Source organism: Rhincodon typus, chromosome 10, assembly GCF_021869965.1.
Source record: "Rhincodon typus isolate 14 chromosome 10, sRhiTyp1.1, whole genome shotgun sequence".
Lineage (NCBI taxonomy): Eukaryota > Metazoa > Chordata > Chondrichthyes > Orectolobiformes > Rhincodontidae > Rhincodon > Rhincodon typus.
The window spans coordinates 64,997,737-65,018,971 of NC_063341.1; the positions used below are offsets into that span (position 1 = coordinate 64,997,737).

The 21,235-nt window shown below is 40.5% G+C and overlaps 1 protein-coding gene across 2 annotated transcripts in view; it reads right to left on the minus strand.

The window, feature by feature from the left end:
* Positions 1-21,235, minus strand: part of ccdc18 (coiled-coil domain containing 18) — a 250,198-nt gene that overhangs the window by 1,927 nt on the left and 227,036 nt on the right. For both annotated transcript variants that reach the window (XM_048601698.1, XM_048601699.1), the window contains 6 exons: positions 20,965-21,108; positions 19,449-19,652; positions 16,483-16,620; positions 11,424-11,621; positions 9,698-10,264; positions 3,421-3,527 (listed from right to left, as the gene is read on the minus strand). In XM_048601698.1, coding sequence (XP_048457655.1) covers positions 3,456-3,527; positions 9,698-10,264; positions 11,424-11,621; positions 16,483-16,620; positions 19,449-19,652; positions 20,965-21,108 — 1,323 coding nt within the window. In that variant the 3' untranslated portion in view covers positions 3,421-3,455. The remainder of the gene's footprint in view (positions 1-3,420; positions 3,528-9,697; positions 10,265-11,423; positions 11,622-16,482; positions 16,621-19,448; positions 19,653-20,964; positions 21,109-21,235) is intronic.

The following is a 21,235-nucleotide window of genomic DNA, read 5'->3' on the forward strand; positions in this document are numbered from 1 at the left end:
CTGTAGAAGGGGCCATCATCCGATCCGATGTGACAGAGAAACTGGGAGAACAGAATAAGAGTTACGGGAAGCAGGGTGTGAGTTTGCATAGTTCAGGTAACTGTAGGAGTTGCGGAGTTTGTTGTGGATATTGGTGGCCAGCCCATCCCCGGAAATGGACACAGAGATGTTGAGGAAGGAAAGGGAGGAGTCAGAGATAGACCAGGTGAAGGTGAGGGCAGGATGGAAATTGGAAGCGAAATTGATAAACTTCTCCGATTTCAGATGAGGGGGGAGCAGCATCGATGAAGTCATCGATGTATTAGATAAAGAGTTATGGGTGCAGGCCCCAAGTAGAACTGAAACAAGGAATGTTCCTCGTACTCCACGAATAGTCAGGTGTAACTGGGTACATGCAGGTACCCATGGTCACAACTTTGATCTGAACAAAGTGAGGTAAATTAAAAGAGAAATTGTTCATCATGAGAACAAGCTCAACCAGGCGGAGGAGAGTGGTGGAAGATGGGGACAGTTCAGGCCTTCTTTCCAGGAAGAAACAGAGAGCTGAGACCATCCTGATGAGGAATGGAAGTGTAAAGCGATTACATATCCATGGTGAAAACAGAAGGCGGCTGGAGCCCGCCAACTAGAAATTCTGAAACTGACTTAAAGTGTCAGAAGAATCACAGATGCCAGTGGGATGGGACTGATCAAGGGAGAAAAAAATTGATTCGATATAGGAAGAGATGAGTTCTGTGGGGCAGGTGTAGGCAGAAATAATGGATCTGCCCAGGCAGTCCTGTTTGTGGAATTTGGGAAGGAGGTAGAAGCAGGCTGTGTGGTGTTGGGGAACTAAGAGCTTGAAGGCAATGGGGATGGGGCTGAATGACCAATGAAATGAGATAAGTGCCATTGTGGACATAATAGCCTGGTGTACAATCATGGGGTTAATGGTCTAGGGGAGATAGGAGGAGATGTCCAAGAGCTGGCACTCAGCCTCCACAATGTGGAGGTCAGTACATCAGACAACAACAGCAACACGCTTGTTGACAGGCTTGATGATAAAGTCAGGCTTGGATCTAAGAGCATGGAGTGCAGTCAGCTCAGAGAGAGATAGGTTTGAACGGGTAAGTGAGGAGCAGAGAAATTGAGGCGATCAACGTCATATCGACAATCCTCGGTGAATAGGTTGAATGCAGGTAAAAGGACGGGGGAGGGGGTCCAGGTGGAGTAAGAGTGCTGGAGGAAGGTGAAAGCATATGTGGGACGGGGAGAAGACTCTTTCCAAAGAAACAGGCATGGAAGTGGAGGCAATGGAACAAAAGTTCAATATCATGTCGCACCCAAAATCTATTGAGGTGAGGGCACAAGAGAATAAAATTAAGACCCTAAGACCTCTGAAATGTCTACCTTTTCCAAAACCGACAATTCTCCAAAACTAGGGATCAGTTATTCTGACCCATCTCCTTCATTTTGGTCCTCACCCATTCTCTTCCCTCCCACAACACCAATAGGAGTTCATTGCACCTCACTTACAACCCCACCTGCACCCACATCCAAAGGATCATTGGCCACCATTTCTACCAACTCCAGCAGGATGGCACCACCAGACGTATATTCCCCTTCCCTTTCTTGTCAACCCTCTGCAGGGATCATCCCCTCCAGGACACCTTGGTCCACTTCACCTCAATTCCTAACACCTTCCCATACCCTCAGGTACCTTCCAATGCAATCACAGAAGGTGCAACACCTGCCTGTTTACTTCCTCCTCACTATCCAAAGCCCCATATACAGCTTCCAGGGTGAAGCAGCAATTTATTTGTACTTAACTCAATCTAGTCTACTGTATTTGCTGCTCACATATGATTGCTCTGCAGTGGGGAGCCAAAACGCAGACAGGTGTTCTGCAAAGCGGTCACCCAATGTTCTGTCTGCAAAAATGACCCTGAGCTTTCTGTTGCCTGCCACTTCAACACACCATTCACTGCCATTTCAGATGTTGGTCTCTGGCCAACATCTCTCTCTCAGGTTTGCTGCAGTAGTCAGTGCAAGCTGGAAGAACAGCATCTCATTTTCTGCTTGGGGAACCTCCAGCCTTTGGATTCTATACTGAGTTCAATAATTTTAGGACCTGAGCACTTTCTCCCATGTCCTTATCCGAACCTGCACACACCAGGCCTTGTCATCTCAAGGGCTGCTACCACAAACAACCCCTTGTCAGCCACTAATAGTCCCCATAAGCAGCTATTGATGCTCCCAGGCTGACCTTTGTCTGTCCAATTGCTGTTCTCTTTCTCTCTGTCCTCCATCATTTCATTTATTTCTCTCTCCTCCTCCTGACCATCTTCAGCATATATACCAATATTTCCTAGCTAAAATCAGATCTGAAGAAGGTCACTGGACCTGAAATGCTAACTCTGTTTTCTCGAGTTTTTACAGCTATTTGTTTTTGTTTCTGTCTGATCATTGTTTTGCTTCTTTTAATTTACTAGTATGAAGTCAATTGGAAAAAAGAAGTATGATTTTTTTAAAGCTATCTTTAAACAGCTGGTCTTAGAATCACTGATCATTCCTTACTTAGATGCGAGTGTACACCTGTTGGTAACTTGTAAAAAACCCGGCCAAAGACTAGGAATAGGGGGCTGTATGGCTATGGAACTAAACTAAACAGATGGAATTTTAATGTTTAACCATGGGTCCTGATGTTGAGATCACATGCAGGTCCTACGGATAAACTGAGAAAGGAAGGCAGATTTTTAGATCAATTAATAAGGTGCAACTTCACATTGATGGCAGTGCCCTGCCTCTCCAAATTGCTGGCGCAATCAGAGGCTGGCAGCTTGGTAACACTACCGATGGATGCGGATGCTGCTGAGGCTGCAAGGGGAAGGAAAGGCCTCCCCAGTGGCATGATCTCAAAGGATGAGGAAGAAACTGCAGGCAGGTCCCAGAAATTGAAGAGGTAACCCCCTGGAGGGAGTGCTGATGCCATGCTGACATCCATTGCTATCTTGTGGCCTATCAAGCAATTCCCAGCATTCCCCATCTCCTCCTTGGAAGCTGCTATGATACCACTTTGAAGTACTACCCCCATGTCTCCATGCAGAGGAGATCTAACCGTAACCCTATTGCAGGTGCTCAGGTGCTTGTAAAATGTAGCAGGGGCATGCAAAATGACCATTAATAGGCCAGTCAATACCATTAATTGGACCCATGCTGACTATTGGCAGGTGTCTGAGCCTTTCCTGACTTCCAAAATATCTCCTGATGGGGAGTTGTTGTTGGGCCTCTCTCCAGATAACTTCAGTTGCCCTCCTGCCTTGCTTCTCAACTGCTGGTAAACGCTGGCAAATGTCTCAACAAGTATGCATTAGTCTAACAAAAATCTGGCATATAAACAATTTCAAAAGTACAAGCTGAAGAAACACTATTACTACCTACCACTACTGAAGATGAAGCAAATGGCATTTCTGGGATTATTTCAATGGTACAGATGCACGACTTTGCACATTTAAATCAACATCTGCAAGTTTACAGTGGGCACCAACCTGTTAGAAAACAGAAATTAGTTAACTACTGCAAACGAAAGTGAAAAATAATTTCTAGCAGATACAGCAATATAGATAGCAGTAAGGATACTGCTACAGTTGGACAACAAATTTATAAAAGATAATTTAAACAACCTAGGTATCTCAATAAGAAAACCACAAACTCCTTAAAATGGCAAGTCAATCTGTAACGGGAAAATACTATGTTAAGTATTCACCCAGAATCTCTTAGAGGTCATTACAAAAATACACTTTGATATGGATTTCTTATTCCAGCAAACGTCCATCACGTCTCATCTATAGTCACTGTGCAGTTTTGAATTTATCACTATGTCAGTAACACATTAATATAGATCTGAAACATAAACCAGAGTTGTTCAATTAGAGCAAAATGAGGAACCATTTTCAAATATGAATTTATAAAATATGAGTACAGTACTAAAACCTAATATAAAACATCTGAGAGCCTGCAATAAAACTCATATTTTGGCAACAGTTTCAATGTGCAGGCAGCCATCTCAGCCACCAACCTCAGAAAACAGAAACTTTTCAGCAATTTAAAGAAAGATGTTACCTTAGAATCTATACTTATGAGGTATAACATAAAAGGGAAGGCATCATCATTATTGCAGATATCTCACAAAACACCAAGGTTATTTGATCAGCCATCTAAAACATAGTGGAGAAGGATATGGAAGCTAGAGAACTTGGGAAAATAAACAGCAACATCTTGAAAAACGTCCATATTACAGAGGTGGTGGTCTGGATGTCTTAAAACGCATAAAGGTGGATAAATCCCCAGGACCTGATCAGGTGTATCCTAGAGCTCTGTGGGAAGCAATTGCTGGGCCCCTTGTCGAGATATTTTTTAATCAGTAGCCATAGATGAGGTGCAGGAAGCCTGGAGGTTGGCTAACACGGTGCCACTGTTTAAGAAAGGTGGTAAAGAAAAGCCAGGGAACTATACACCAGTATGCCTGACATCAGTAGTGAGCAAGTTGTTGGAGGGGATTGTGAGGGACAAGATTTACATATATTTAGAAAGGCAAAGACTGATAAGGGATAGTCAACACGGTTTTGTGTGTGGGAAATCATGTTTCACTGACTTAATTGAGTTTTTTGAAGAAGTAACAAAGAAGATTAAGGAAGGCTGAGTGGCGGACGTGATCTATATGGACTTCAGTAAGGTGTTTGACAAAGTTCTGCATGGTAGACTGGTTACCAAGTTAGATCACATGGAAGACAGGGAGAACTAACCATTTGGATACAGAACTGGCTCAAAGGTAGGAGACAGAGGGTGGTGGTGGAGGTTGCTTTGCAGACTGGAGACCAATTCCTAATCAGTCCTTGCCTTTCCAAATACATGGAAATCCAGTCCTTCAGGAGTCCCTCCAATAACTTGCCCACCACTGATGTCAGAATGAAGGCCTGTGACCAGCTGTGTGACACAAGGATTGGTGCTGGGTCCACTGCTTTTCGACATTTATATAAATGATTCGGATGTGAACATAGATGTTATTTCGAGTACGTTTGCAGATGACACCAAAATTGATGGTGTAGTGGACAGCCAAGAAGGTTACTTCAGAGTACAACAGGATGTTGATCAGATGGGCCAATGGGCTGAGGATTAGCAGATGGAGTTTAATTTAGATAAATTTGAGGTGCTGCATTTTGGAAAGGCAAATCAGGGACTTATACACTCAATGACAAGGTCCTGGGGAGTGTGGCTGAACAAAGAGACCTTGGAGTGCAGGTTCATAGTTCCTTTAAAATAGAGCTGCAGGTAGACAGGACAGTGAAGAAGGCATTCGGTATGCTTGCCTTTATAGGTCAGTGCATTGAGTATAGGAATTGGGAGATCATGTTGCAGCTGTACAGAACATTGGTTAGGCCACATCTGTAATACTGCTTTCAATGCTGGTCTCCCTACTAAAGTAAGGATGTTGTGAAACTTGAAGAGGTTCAGAAAAGATTTACAAGGATGTTGCCAGAATTGGAGGGTTTGAACTATAGGGAGAGGGTGAATAGCCTGGGGCATTTTTCCCTGGAGCGGCTGAGGCTGAGGGGTGACCTTATTGAGGATTATAAATCCATGAGAAGCATGGATGGGGTGAATAGCCAAGGTCTTTCCCTAGGTTAGGGAAGTCTAAAACTAGGCATAGACTTAAGGTGAGAGGGGAAAGATTTAAAAGGGACCTAGGGGGCAACTTTTTCATGCACATGGTGGTGCATGCATGGATTGAGTTGCCAGAGGAAGTGGTGGTGGCTGGTACAATTGCTTGGATGAATGCAGCCCCAACAACACTCAAGAAGCTTGACACCATCCAAGATAAAGCAGTCCGCTTGGTTAGCACTACATCCACAAGCATCCATTCCCTCCACCATCAATGCTCCAAAGCAGCAGTGTGTACTATCTACAAGATGCACTGCAGAAACTCAAAGACGAACCTCAGGACAGCACCTTCTAAAACCACGACCATTTTCATCGAGAAGGACAAGCGCGGCAGATACATGGGAACACCACCACCTTCAAGTTCCCCCTCCAAGCGACTCACCATCCTGACTTGGAAATATATTGCCATTCCTTCACTGTAACTGGTCAAAATCCTGGAATACCCTCCCTAATGGCATTGTGGGTCAACCCACAAAAGGTAGACTGCAATGGTTCAAGATGGCAGCTCACCACCACCTTCTCAAAGGCACAAGGTACAGGCAATAAATGCTGGCCAGCCTGCAACGCCCACATCCCACAAACAAAAACAAAAACATGAATAGGAGGGTCTGGAGGAATGTGGGCTAAATGCTGACAAATGGGACTAAATTAAATTAGGATTTATGGTCTGTTTCCATGCTGTACAGCTCTATGACTCTATATGCAAATTGACAACATATGTCAAATGGCACCAGTCACAGATGGGACTCTCAGAATCCACTCTCAATCCACACACAACTCAATACAGCCTGTGGGTGACGAGAGCCAGCCAAAAAAACATCCTGAATCCTGCACAACTCGGCAGGATTACATTCTTGCAACTACTGTGGAACATGCAAATATGCTGTGAATCAACAAATACAATACAGAATTTGCTGAGAGAAAAAAAGACATGCATTCATATAGTGCTATGTATTACAATATCAAATACAGTTCAGAAATTGTTCATTGCCTATAAAGTGCTTTGAGACATCTAGTGGTCATGCCAAATGTTATAAAATACAAGGGCTTCTTTTCAAGTGCGAATAAAAGTGCTTTCAAAGTGTTATCATGGCTGTAATGCAGGAAACATGCCAGTCAATGTGCATACAGCAAGCTTCTACAAACAGTAATATGGCAATGGTCAGATATCTATTTTTGTAATGTTGGCTTAGGGATAAATAATGACCAGAACACCAGGGATAACTTATCTATTCTTCTTTAAACAGTACCATGGAAACTTTTATGCCCACTTGAGAGGGGAGATGTCTCACTGAAAAGTGGCATCCCTGATAATACAGCACTCTCTTAGTACTGCACTGGATGATCAGCCTTGGTTTTTGAGCACACATCCTGGAATGTAACATGAAACCCAGTACCTTGTGACTCAGAAGAAAAATTTATTACCAATTAAGATTTGTCCAAATACAATAAGCACTAGTTGGTACAATGACCCCTCTGCTAATTACAATGACCTTAAACTAGTTGAAATGATATAACTAAGTGAAGTTGCCAATGGTCTGCTACAGCAAGCTTGGCAAAAATGTGGAATGGCTCACAACAATGTACTTGATGAGATACTGTAGAGGATAATTCAGAAGAGACTTCTTTCAATTCACTAAGTTCTACTACTATTAGTATGATGAGTAGAAATGATATCCATGGATAAGTAGCAAGAATAACTTAATATTTATAAAATATATTTGAGCAACTGACTACAAGTCTGTCAGCAGTAGGAAAACTTCCAGAGAACATACAATCCATGACAAAATTATCACATGGAAGAACAAGAGTTAATAAATGACAACCAACATGAATTTGTTAAAATTAACCCTGAAAAAACATTGAGATTTTATAATTAAACAATTGAGTGGATTGATGAAGATGTTTAATGAGGTAGCATAAGATAGGCTTATTAGTAAGACTGAAATCCTTGAGATTGATTGACAAGTGGTATCTTAGAAAAAGAATGAGCTAAGAAACAGAAAACGAAATAGTGTTGAACAGTTCATCAGACTGGAAACATTTATTTACCCATGTCCCCCATGATCATTATTGAAACCACGGCTCTTTATAATATTAATGATCTTGACATGTATAAAGGTGACACAATTTCAAAGATAACATAAAGATGAAAAAGATGCTACATAATTGTTCATTTTAAATCAAAAGATTCATAGCAACTTATTAAACAATTGAAATCAAGCATGAGGGCATAGAAAGATTAACGAAATGGCAGCCATAGTAGAAGGTTAATGCAAAAGTGTGAAGTGACACATTTTCAAATGAAACACATCGTCTTCCACAATTTAAATGGGGCAACTTTAAAGGTAGTGCAAAAACAGAAAGACCGAGGGACTTCAGCTATTTAGTTACAAATGCAGGACTGTTTTAAAAAAAATCTAATGGGCTGTCTGGTTATATATCTAGAGGAATGGAATAATAAGAAAGGAAGGCATCAATTATTTAAATTATGAGGAGAGATTACACAAACTAGGATCGTATTTTCTGGAATGTACAGCGTTAATGGGTGATTTACTTGACAAGTTTACTTTAGGAGGAACAGGTAGGTTAAAAACAGGAGACATTAACAATATTTGGACTGTCTAGGACTAAAGGGAATTGTCTGAATGTTTGAGAGAGACTTTTCAGGATTGAAACTAGGAAGCGCTTCTAAACATAAAGGGTGGCAAATTTCCATAAATGGTAACTAATGTTACATAATTGTTCATTTTAAATCAGAGATTCATGTAAACTTATTAAAGTTATTAAGAGATGGAGCAAAGGTGTATATATGCAGTAAAATTCCAACCTGTGATCTTATTGAATGGTGATGGAACAGGATTGAGGATCTAAATGGTCTACTCTTGTTCTTATGTTCCCTAATTATGCAAAAATTTAAAACTCACTATTAGGCTTCAGCTGCAGTATTGTGTCCAATTCTAGGCACCACACTTTAAGAAAGAGGTCTAGGCCTTATAGAAAACACAAAGGAACATTGCTAGAATGGTGCCAGGAACGAGGAACTAGTGGAAAGACTAGAGGAAATGGAATTGTTCACCTCAGATCTGAGAATATTAAGGGAAGACTTAACAGACAAATTCAAAATTTTAAATGGTTTTGATGGTTTCTTCCCCAGCTAGTCTGTTTCAACTGGTAGAAGAATTAGTAACCAGAAAAAAATGAGGATAAGTGGAAAAACATCCAGGCTGGAAATTAGATTCCTTTTATTTTCGCACATAGCAAATTATGATCTGGACTTGCACTACCTAAAGTGGAAATGTAAGTAAATTAAACAGTAGCTTTCAAAAAGGAATTGGATAAACACTTAAAAAGTAGAAAATTATAGGATTAGGTTGAACAGGAGGTGGAACTCATTGGATGTCTTTTCCACAGATAAAATGGAACAAATTGAATAGAAGCCTGTGTGCGCTAATTAACTGCAATGGTTCAGGAAAAGTGAAATTGCTGTAAATGTTACAGATATTCAGTAGAAACAGCAATTACATAGACAATATGTTGGAAAACAATCACACAGGTTGACAAAATTAATTATGTAATAAAATTCCAATAAAATATTCTAAGGACATGGGTTTTAAGCCCACCATGGCAACTGGTGACATTTAAATTAAATAAAAATCTGGAATTAGAAAGCTAGCCTAATGGTGACCATGTAACCACTGTCAATTGTTTTAAAACTCATCTAGTTCATTAATGTCTCTCAAGGAAGGAAATCTGCTGTCATTACCCGGGTCTGGCTGTGACTCTAGATCCACAGCAATGTAGCTGACTCTTAACTACTCTCTGGGCATTAGGGGTGAGCAATAAATGCTGGTCTAGCTAGAGATGCTCACATACCATAAATGAATAAAAAACCATAGATTCTTACAAGTTGCAACGGTCTAGAATAAAATAAATTAAATAATTAAATAAAATGAATGAACAAACAAATTGGCTACTTAACAAACACGACACCCACCTGATCTGGAATTCTGTGCTTTTCTGTTGAACATTCCTCCGTTTTTGATTTAATCTGTTCACTAGACAAGCCTGGTGACTTGTTAATTGGAGAGCACAGTTTAGCACTACTTTGTTCCATGGCAATTAGATGATTCAACATTCCACTTAGAGTGTCCATGTTGCTATTACTAGTCAGATTAGTGACCTCTAAATCTTCTTCAGCTTCTGCATTGGCAGACTGATTGAATAAAGTTGTGCTCTCTGACTTCCCTGCGCAAGAAACATCCATTGTATCATCTAAGCTGATATTCTGCTCAATAAAAGACTGCTCAAGTTTTTCACGAATCCTGTTAGAGTAATTCAGGGACTGTAATGCTGAACCAATATCTGTGCCATACGTATCATGAGCACTGAAAGGTCTGTTCATGTTTCTGGTCAAAGGGTAAAAGCTCTTCAGTTGTGATGTGTAGTCTTTTCTATTATTGGATTCATTCTGAGTCTCTAATGTGGGAGAATGCAGCTGCTGTTTACCCATTGCTCTTTCAAATCCAGAAATTTTGACTTGTAGTCTTGCTACTTCAGATTCCTATATTTAAACATGGAAAATAAAACTACATCACCGTGTAATACCAATCATCATTCGGTTTGTACGACAACAGTTCACGTTAGAAGTTTAGCAAAAAAAATCTCAGAATTGCAAATGGTGCAGAAAGAAGTCATTCAGCCCATCTTGTCTGCACCAGCTGGCTGCATGACCATTTTGACATGGGACCATTCTCCCGCCTTTTTTTCATAATCCTACATGTAGCTTGTATTCAAATAGTCATTTAATGCTCTCCTGAATGCTTCAATTGGACCAGCCTCTAACAGACAATGCACAGTCAATTCACCTAACCATCTTTGGACTTTTGGGAGAAAACTGGAACATCACGCAGACATAGACAGAATATGCAAGATCCACACAGATTATCACCCAAGGCTGGAATTGAACCCATGTCCCTGGTGCTGTGAGGCAGCAGTGCTAACCACCGAGCCACCTATCCACCCGTTCCACCAACTTGTCAATGTCCTTTGGAAGTTCTACATAATTCTTCTCACAGTTTATAATGCCTCTAAGTTTTGTTTCATCTGCAGACTTTGAAACTGTCCTTTGCAAGGGTTGCAACATCAAATCCTGGGAATCTCCAGCCAAAAAAATTTAATAGATCAATATTTGTCTCTTGACACACATGCATATCCATATTGCTCCTGCTCATTTTATTTCTGGAGATATAACTCTGCCCCCAGAATTGTTCTGCCGCACCTTTTAGAAATCCATTCCAACTGCATTACCCTTGTCAACCTTCTGTTACCTCTTCAAAAAACTCCAGTAAGTTAGTTAAACATGATTTGCCCTAAAGAATTACATGTTGTTCTTATTAATTAATCCACATTTGACCTTGTGACTAATAATTTGGGACAGAATTGGTATTTCCAGAAGTTGATCCACTTCCAAATTTAAACTGTAATCACTGGACTTATCCTTACACTCTTTTTGAACAAGGGTGTTCAATTTCCCTTTTCCTCTCCTATCACTTTTAAAGGTCTGCAAAATCCCATCAAAATTTTAATCAGCGATCAAAATCTTGACTTCTCTGTCTTTACTGCTAGAATTTTGAGGAAATGTTTTATATTCTGAATATGATATTAAATTGTTCTTGAATGACAATTTGCTCCAGTCAATTGTCTCAAAATAAAAGTCCTACCTTAATGATGAGGCTTTCTTCTGCAGCATTTATCACCTCCCTCTGATTCTTAATTTCTGACTCAAGATGAAGAATACATTCTTGAGCCTTTTCTAGATCCTGGCTCAATTGTAACAACTGGTCACTTGATTTTTGGGTCTCAGAACTTTCCATAATAGTTGGTAATGACTGTGCATTTCGTTCTCTAAGCATAGCAATCTGTAACAAAAACAAATGCAGACTTTTAAGTTTAATTCTTGATGATTTAGAGCCAGTCTTTTATCTCCAGATCAAATAGATTAAGAGAGACTTCTCAGCAATACGTAACAAATATTGTTTCAAATGTCTAGCATCTTAATTCAGCTGTTTTAGAACGTAACTTCTAGTTTTAGGAGATTAAAGTATTAGAAGTAGGATAAATGAAGAATCCTGATTGGGACACAGGTAATAGCTCTGAACTGAATGCAATTAATATAAACTGGGAATTACAGTTAAAAGGTAACCCACACTTCCTTTAAAAGATCAGTGCGAAAGATGTAAAGATATGAAGAAAGAATAACCTCAGAGTTGGAAACCTCAACGAGATTAGCCATGATCTTATTGAGTGGTGAAGCAGGCTCAAAGGACTGAATGACCTAATCCTGCTCCTAAACCTAATATTCCCACTTTCTTGGTAGAGTCAGAGTGTCTATCATTGATTTGGGAAAATAAGTTATAAGCCAGCAATTCCTGGAAAAGGATAATAAATTTCCATTGCAGATATAAATGAAAGGATCCAGCAGTCACACAAAGTAAAATAATTAGTTTGCACTTCTATTTGAAGCTTATCACATTGGCATTGAATTGCAATGTGAGGTTCAAAGATTCATTTGTTTAATTTATCTTTGAGAGTTTTCTTGAGCCAACGGGAATCAGGAGGAAAACTATGTCGGCTGGAATCACACCAAGCACAGAGAAAGATGGTTATTGTTGTTGGAGATCAATAATCCTGACCTCAGGATAGCACTTCAGGGGGTCCTCAGGTAGTGTTCTAGGCCCAACCATCTTCAGCTGCTTGGTCAATGATCCTTCCTCTATCGTAAGGTCAGAAATGGGGATGTTCGCTGATAATTACACATTGCTCAGTACCATTTGTGACTTCTCAGATGCTGAAGCAGTTGTACCCATATTTGGCAAAACCTGGGCAACATCCAGGCTTGTGCTGAGAAGTCATAAGTAACATTCACGGCACACCGTGCCAGCCAGTGGCTATCTCCAACCCAACGGAATCTAACCATCACTCTTTGACGTTCAATGGCATACAGTCACTGATTCTTCCTACTAACAACATCCTGGTGGTCATTACTGAACTTGACTAGGCATATTAATGCTGTGACTCCATGATCAGGACAGAGCCTAGGAATTCTGCAATGAGTAACTCAGCTCCTGTCGCCCCAGTGCCTGTTCGCCATCAATAAGGCACAATCAGCAGTGTGATTGAATGCTGTCGATTTGCCTGGATGAAGACTGCTCCAGTTAAGAAAGCTCAACAAGATGTGGAACGAAGCAACCTGATTGAAAGGCTCAACACCTTCAACATTCACTCCCTACATAATTGAAACAGCTGCGTGAATCATCCGAAAGATACACTGCGGTAACACATCAAGGCTCTTTCAACAGCATCTTCCAAACCTGCAACCTCTACCTCATGGAAGAACATGGGCAGCAGATGCACTAGCACCTACAAATTCCCCTTCAAGTCACACATAAACTATATCATCCTTCGTCACTGGTCAAAATTTGGGATACGCTTCCTAACAATACTAAGGATGTCCCTTAGTACTAATACTAAGGAAGACAGCTTATTTCCACCTTCTCCAGGACAATTAAAGATGTACAACAAATGTTGGCTAAGCAAGGAACATTTACAGCCCATTAATCATTTAAAAGAAAGGAACAGACAGTTCAGTTTAGACACAGACAAAAGAAAGTTATAATTCTGCTTTAATGAAGATCATCATTCACAGGATTGAAGGAGCTGATGGCAGAGGACAGTCTATTAGGCCTGCATTACAGGCAGAGAAATATTAACTCAATTGCTCACTGCATGGAATGTGGGTGGGCCTCAATCTCAGTGTGAATTTTTCAAAGGAAAAGCAAGATTGGCTTTAGCTTGCAGTTACCATATGAAACCATATACCATATCTGCAGTAGTCCTCACAGAGCCTTGCAACAGAAAAGAGTTTCACTAATGTTTTTTAGGGAAGGAAATCTGCCATCCTTACCTGGTCTGGCCTACAAGTGACTCTAGACCCAAAGCGATGTGGTTGACTCTCAACTGCCGTCTGAAATGGCCTAGCAAGTCACTCAATTGTATCAATGGTTATTAAGTCTCAACAAAGAAGTGAAACCAGACCGATCTCTTGGCATCAACCTAGGCACAGAAAATGACAATGGCAAAAACAGCCCTGTTGACCCTGATGTGGAGATGCTAGTGTTGGACTGGGGTGGACAAGCTCAGAAATCACACAACACCAGGTTATTGTCCAGCAGATTTATTTGAAAACACAAGCTTTCTGAGTCACTAAAACCTGAAGGAGGAGTAAGACTCTGAATGCTTATGTTTTCAAATAAACCTGTTGGACTATAACCTGGTGTCATGTGATTTCTGACTTAGTCGATCCTGGAAAGTTCTCCTGACTAACAACTGGAAGTTAGTGACAAAATTAGCAGAGCTGTCTATTATGGACCAGACCAAACCCTTTCAAAATATTAAGAAGATAGTCTAGAGTCTAACTTTTACTTATTTTCAAGGTAAATGTAAGATGTTGCATTCCAGATGCAATTTGAATGGCCTGAGAATATTCCACAAACATTGCCATCTCATTGAAGGCACATCATTGCAAAAACAAGGCAGAAGCATTTGCACCCACCTTTGCCAGAAGTGTCGAGTAGATGATCCCTCTGCCTCCTTTCTGAGGTCCCTAGCTTCATAATGCCAGTCTTCAAGCAATTTGATTCACTCCATGCCATATCAAGTACTGGCTGAAGGCACTGGATGCAGCAAAGGTGTTTCAGAAGCTGATTTTAATGTTTGGAACCATATTTACCGAATAAAGGCAGTTGACCACCCTTAAGGAATTTACCAATAGTTTAATAAGTGGCAGTTTAGATAAGGTGTTTTAATGAATTAGATGTAAGAGAAATATGGCCCATGTCACTTGATGATGGTTCACTGAGATGGCAATGTTTGTGGAACATTCTCAGGCCATTAGCTGTCAGTTCACAACTGGTTGTAGTAGACTATGAAGCTTGGATCTGATCCAGTGGCTATGCCTATGGGATTGCTTAGCTCTGAGTATTTCATGTTACTTCCACTGTCTTTTATGTAAGTAACCCTGTGTTGAAGTTTCACCACGTTGGCATATCCCAGCATATTCTACAATGTTGAGGTTGGTTGGCTCGCCGAGCTGGTTTGTTGTTCCGCAGACCTTTCGTTACCGTGCTTGGTAACATCCTCAGTGCAGCCTCTGATGAAGCGTCGGTGTGTTTTCCCACCTGGTTTTTAAACTCTGGGGTCCATTGCGATGGATCGCCTCACTTCCGGGTTTCTTCCGTAGTGGAATGTATATGGGGTCGAGTTCAATGTGTTTATTAATAGCATGCTTCGTGGAGTGCCATGCTTCCAGGAATTCTCGTGCTTGTCTCTGCCTAGCCTGTCCCAGGATCTTGGTGTTGTCCCAGTTGAAGTCATGGTTTTCCTTGTCCGTGTGGATTGAGATGAGTGAGTATTAGTCGTGTCTTTTTGTAGCCGGTTGGTGGTCATGTACTCTTGTTGTTAGTTTCCTTCCTGTTTGTCCGATGTAGTGTTTCTCGCAGTCTCTGCAGGGGATCTTGTAGATGACATTGGTCCTGTCCATGGCGGAGAGTGGGTCTTTAGTTCGGGTGAGCACTTGTCGTAGGGTTGATGTGGGTTTGTGTGCCACTCTGATGCCCAGCTGTTGTAGAAGTCTTGTGGTGAGTTCTGACGTGTTCCTGATGTAGGGTAGTGTGATGAGTGTGTCGGGCCGTGTAGAATCTTTCTGATGCTGTTCCTGTAGGCATCTCCTGACCCAGTTCTTTGGATATCCATTATCTTTGAACACTTGGAAGAGGTATTCCTCCTCTTCCTCTTGGCGTAGTTCCATGTTGCTGCAGTGTGTAGTTGCCCTTTCACAACCAATACTCACTCACCTCAATCCACATGGACAAGGAGAACTACGAATTCGACTGGGACAACACCAAGATCCTGGGACAGGCTAGGCAGAGACAAGCACGAGAATTCCTGGAAGCATGGCACTCCACAAAGCATGCTATTAATAAACACATTGAACTCGACCCCATATACATTCCACTACGGAGGAAACCCGGAAGTGAGGCAATCCATTGCAATGGACCCCAGAGTTTAAAAAGCAGGTGGGAAAACACACCTACGCTTCATCAGAGGCTGCACTGAGGATGTTACCAAGCACGGTAACGAAACGTCTGCGGAACAACAAACCAGCTCAGCGAGCCAACCAACCTCAACACCCACAACCCGAGCTACAGATCTATTCCAAAACCTTAGATATTCTACAATGCTGCAATAAACCACGAATGATCCCCTGATGTGATGATTATGGTAGAATGCAGAATATGCCAAACCATTAGTCAAAGAGAATGCATACATAATATAGCATGCAAAAAAAACGTTATGTAATTGGATGAATTAATTTTCCTGAGGTGCCAATCTCTTGCACACTGGCACTCCACTGGAAGAGTTCCACACTTCCAAGAGAAGATTCCTATTAGGGCTTCTTCAAAAATGTGGAGCCATGCTTGTATTCTGACAGTTCATTTCTCGTGCAGGATGTGAGCATGTGGGTATATGCATTTGTGGCTGTGTCTGACTGATGTGTCGCTGTCAGAAAATACATTTCAAAACATATCTGGGTCAAAATGATCTAAGGGTTGATACACATCTTTTGATTTGTTGTATATTCAATAAGGTTATTAAATTGATAGAAGTACCATCACAGTAACGAGTTTCCACATAGTCCTCATTAAATAAACTGTATCTTACTTCTCTCTGGTGAGTATTTTTCAAGTGTTTAATAAATTCTTTTAATTTCTTTGTTTCTGTCTGCATCCTGATTTCCAATTGGTCCTCTCGAGCTTGAGCAGCTCCCAATTCTTCAGCAAGATGAGCAGCACGGGCTTCCTACAGACAATACAATAAGGTACAAGTGATATAAATTCATCTTTACCAAAGAAAAAAATGCTACTAAAATCAGTGAAAGAGTTGCAAGTTGTGATACTACAGGCTCTATATTGATAGAAAAAAGATACTAGAATGGCAGATTGTACTTAAAGTTGGGTAAGTGACTACGATAAGATAGGAAAGTAAATGTAGCAATAGTAGTCAAACTAACTATAATTTCAAGACCCCCTCTTTAAGTATGGCAGTGGTGCCACAGTATTGAAAAATTGGACAAGTCACAAGGATAGCCCAGCATCACTATGCTAGTTTAACATCGGTGGTGGGAAGACCTTTAGAAAGATAAACTTGGACAAAATTAACAGTCACCTGGATAAGTATCGATTAATTAAGGAAAGCCAGCATGCATTTATTAAAAATAAATAACCTGATTGAGTTTTTGATGAGATGTTAATGAAGGTAATACAATTGATGTGATGTATGTAGAGTTCCAAAAGTGCTATTTAATAGGTTTGCCAACAAAGTTAAAGCCCATGGGATAAGAGAGACTCTGCAGCATGCATATGAAGTAAGAGTAAGGACATAGTAAATGGTAAATGTTTTTATTTCTCAGACTGGAGGGAGGTATTCTCATGGATAGATGCCCAGAGTACGGCTTTTCTCGATACATATTAGTGACTTAGATTTAGATTAACAGACACAATTTCAGTCTGCAGATATTGCAGAACTTGGAAGTGTAATTTTACATGGAAACGAATAGATTTCAAAAGGATACAGACAGGCTGGTAAAATTTAATGTCGATAAGTGCAAAGTGGTACATTTTCTAGGAAGAATGAAATGTAGTATCATAAATTAAACAGTACAGAAACAGAGACATCTACGGGTATACTTGCACAAAACTGCTGAAGGTAGAATAACTGGTTAAGAATGTGCTCAGAACGGCTTAACAGATCCTGAACTTCGTAAATCATAGACCATAAAGCAAAGAAATCATGATGAATTTTCGTAGAGTACTGGCCCAAATATATCTCGAGGACTGGCAATCATAACCCTATTGCCAATCTGCTCAGTTTTAAACTTAGTACCTAGTTCTGACTTACAGCTGGGGATTCTAATATCAGCATAATTTACAGAGCATAGTATAAATCAACTCAGTTTTCCTTTAACACAGGAGAGTCTTTCTTTTTGCAGGGAAGTCAAATCTCTTTTACAGCAGTCAATTGCGGTGTTCAGAAATTTAAATATCCACCAACATGGCCAGACACTTTGATATCACTTTGAAACAGCAAACATACAAGTGTGGGGTTGGGTGACATTTGGTTAAGAGGTTAGATCCAGGTGGCTAGGAGGCCAGTGTGGCAGGTTAATCTTTGGAGTGCTGAACTTAGGTTGGTAACAGGTTGTGGCTTTGTGTCTGTGTGCGTCCATGCACGTTTTAGGGGTGAGGGAAGGGTTGGGTTGGGTTCTGGGCTTCAGTCAGAATGTGGGACACACAGGCATAAAGGGTCAGGGAAGGTGTAATTACGGCTGTGATCTTCTTAAACAGAAACAGAAATTGCTGGAAAAGCTCAGCAGGTCCGCCAGCATCTGCAAAGAGAAATCAGAGTTAATGTTTCGGGTCCTGTGACCCTTCCTCACAGATACTGCTGAGACCTGCTGAACTTTTCCAACAACATCTGTTTTTGTTTCTGATTTACAGCATCCGCAGTTCTTTCAGTGTGATCTTCATGGTTACCCAGGAGTTAGACTAGGTTTTTAATTGACTAACTTTTCCTGGGTAACTATCAACTTTAAGGAAGCAGTACTCTCTGAATTTTCTGATGTTAAAGGGCTTTTTTAGAGGATTCAGGAGAACTACCTATTTGAATATTCCCAAGAAAAGGTGCTATTACTTGCAGTCCCCAATTGGTCTAGGCGGAGGAGAAACTGGAGGTCAATAAGATGAAAGGTTCAGAAATGGAAGGCTGTGCGGTGTCAGAGAGGAAGACACCATTGGCTGAGTTTAGGGAACCGATGTTAAATAGTGAGCTGTGTGCAGAGTTTCTTTAAGGGCCTGGGGGAAAGAAATTAACTGAAGAAAATAACAATCAGTGAATGCTCAGAAGTTTGTGAAAATGAAATGCATTACAGCTATGTCAGTTGAGCAACAACCTTTAGTGTGGAAATAGGGATGACTCTATATTAATTTATGGGATCCTCAGGTTTATGAATCGAGGCAGAGAGTATAAAAGCAAGGAAGTTCTGCTACATCTCTGCAAATCATTGGGTAGACCATATTTGGAGTACTGTGCTCAGTTGTGGGCACCTTATTTAAGGAAGGATATTAAAACCGCGGAGAGAGTTCAAAGGAGATTTACTAGAATGATACCAGGAATGAGGGATGTGAGGAAAAATGAGAGAAATTGGGCTTATCTCATTGGAGCAGAGAAATTTAAGGAAGTGACCTCATTGAAGTGTTCAAAATTATGAAAAATTTTGACAGGGTAAAAGAGGATATTCTGCTTACACTAGTTGGTATATCAGTAACTAGGGGCAACAATTTTGAGATTATCAGCAAGACAGTGAGGAGTGAGGTGAGGAGAAACTTCTTTACTCAGTTGTTAGGACTTGGAATATGCTGCATTGCAGAGTGGTGGTAGTGGATTCCATATAAGATTGCAGAAAAGAGCTGGATATATATTTCAAAATTTAGAGGGCCATGGAGATAGAGCTGGAGAATGGAACTAATTGGGTAGGTCTTTCAGGAGCCAGTACAGATACAAAGAGTCAAATGGCCTCCTTCTGTGCTGTAAAATTCTATGATTCTATTTTATTCAAATGCTGCTCTTACCTTTTCTTGAGATAGTCGAATAGTTTCGTCCAGCTCAACAGAGAGGCGTTCCACCTCTCTTTGTGTCTGTGCTAGGCGTTGCTGAGCCTCCCTCACTTCCAGATGATAGCGCTGCATTTGTTCACGTGCTATCTGTACTTGTTGGCTTTCGTCCAACACTTCCTTTTGCTGTTTCACAATACACTGATCCTTATTTTTCAGTATCTGGATAAACGTTAATCAAGTCAATAAACAGAAAGGATTATTTATGAAGTACGTCCAAGAATATCTTGAAAACATCTTTAAAAATGCTATTCCATACATTTAAAGTAAAACTAATGGGGTGTTCTGCAACAAAACACAATAAAACGAAGGTGCAATTACTTGTTTGGTAGTACAGAACTTGAGTATTGCCGATAAAAAGATACATTTTGACGAAAATTTTAATCTTGTACTCATTAAGCCAAATTGCAAGAATACAAATTCAAGGAAAGTACCAAAATTTATACTGCACAAAATAGTGTTATGCTATGGAAAATGCACCAATCAACAACTGACAGGCAGTTAACAGCCAGGCCTTGTTTACATTTTAAACCAGTGAAATCTGAGAAATGAACCAGTGAACGATCGTCACCTATTTTGTGGAGTTGAACAGGACAGGATGCGTTCACAAGTTCTTTCTGCCTGCAACTTACAATTCAAACTTCAAACTATTAAGAGAGAGATGACTGATTTAACCTGAGGGCCACCATACCTTAGGTGAGGGAAGAGGCTGAGAAGGAGAGTCTTTCATGATTATCTCAGCCAGTGATGGGAATTGAACCCATGCTTCGTAAAACAACTGTCCAGTCACATTATTCATTAGCATTGCGAATGTACAGCAATGATTCAAAATTAATCTGCATTAAATTATTTTGTCTTACCAGCAAAACTGAATGAATTAAGCGCGCGAAAGTAGAATTTGAAAATAACATGCCTTATCATTCCACATTTGATTATTCCAATGTTTTCTTTACCAGTTTTCCATTCTTCATCATTCTTCTCCAGCTCCAAAAACTCTAATATTTACAACCTATTGTGTACCAAATGCCTTTCCTATTACCTGTCTGCGCTGCCTTGTATTGGCTTCCAGTTCCACATCACCACAAATTTAAAATTCGTGGTCTTTAAGTTCGTCCATGGTCTTAACACCAACTTCAGTAACCAAATCAAACCAGCCATGTTTTCTCACATGTCCTACTTCTAAGCTCCTCGCTCGTCTAGGTCCAGCATCTTGTGCAGTGTCTAGACCCTTTCGCAGTACTACCAACAACTGTGCTTTCAGACACTTCGATCCTACCCCCTGCTTTCCTTTGCCCAAATCCTTTTCTGTTTCCACCTCTGTCTCTTCCTTTCGAACCAATTTTCTCTCAACTGTAATGGGGCTCTGTATCTGCTTTCCTCATGCTACAGAAATGTCTTGGAATGTTTTACCTAAGTTACAAGTGCTGTTATCTGTATAAATTTCTGTTACTGAAGTATTTTCGATTATATTTACCTGCTCATATTTATCAATCTGCACATCCCTTCCTTCAACTTCACTTTTCAGCTGATTTATTTGTTGCTCCTTTTGTAGTAGCTTAAAGTCTTTTTCACGCAACTCCTCTTGTATAAGCTGTAGTTTTCCATCCAAAGTCTCCACCTATACATACAATGGGATGTTAGAGTTGATTTAATAGTCAAGAGGCAATCTGGACATGCAATCTTCAAACAAAAGAGATTTAGAACAAAACTGGGACATATTTACTGCTCAGCTCTGAAACTGAAGT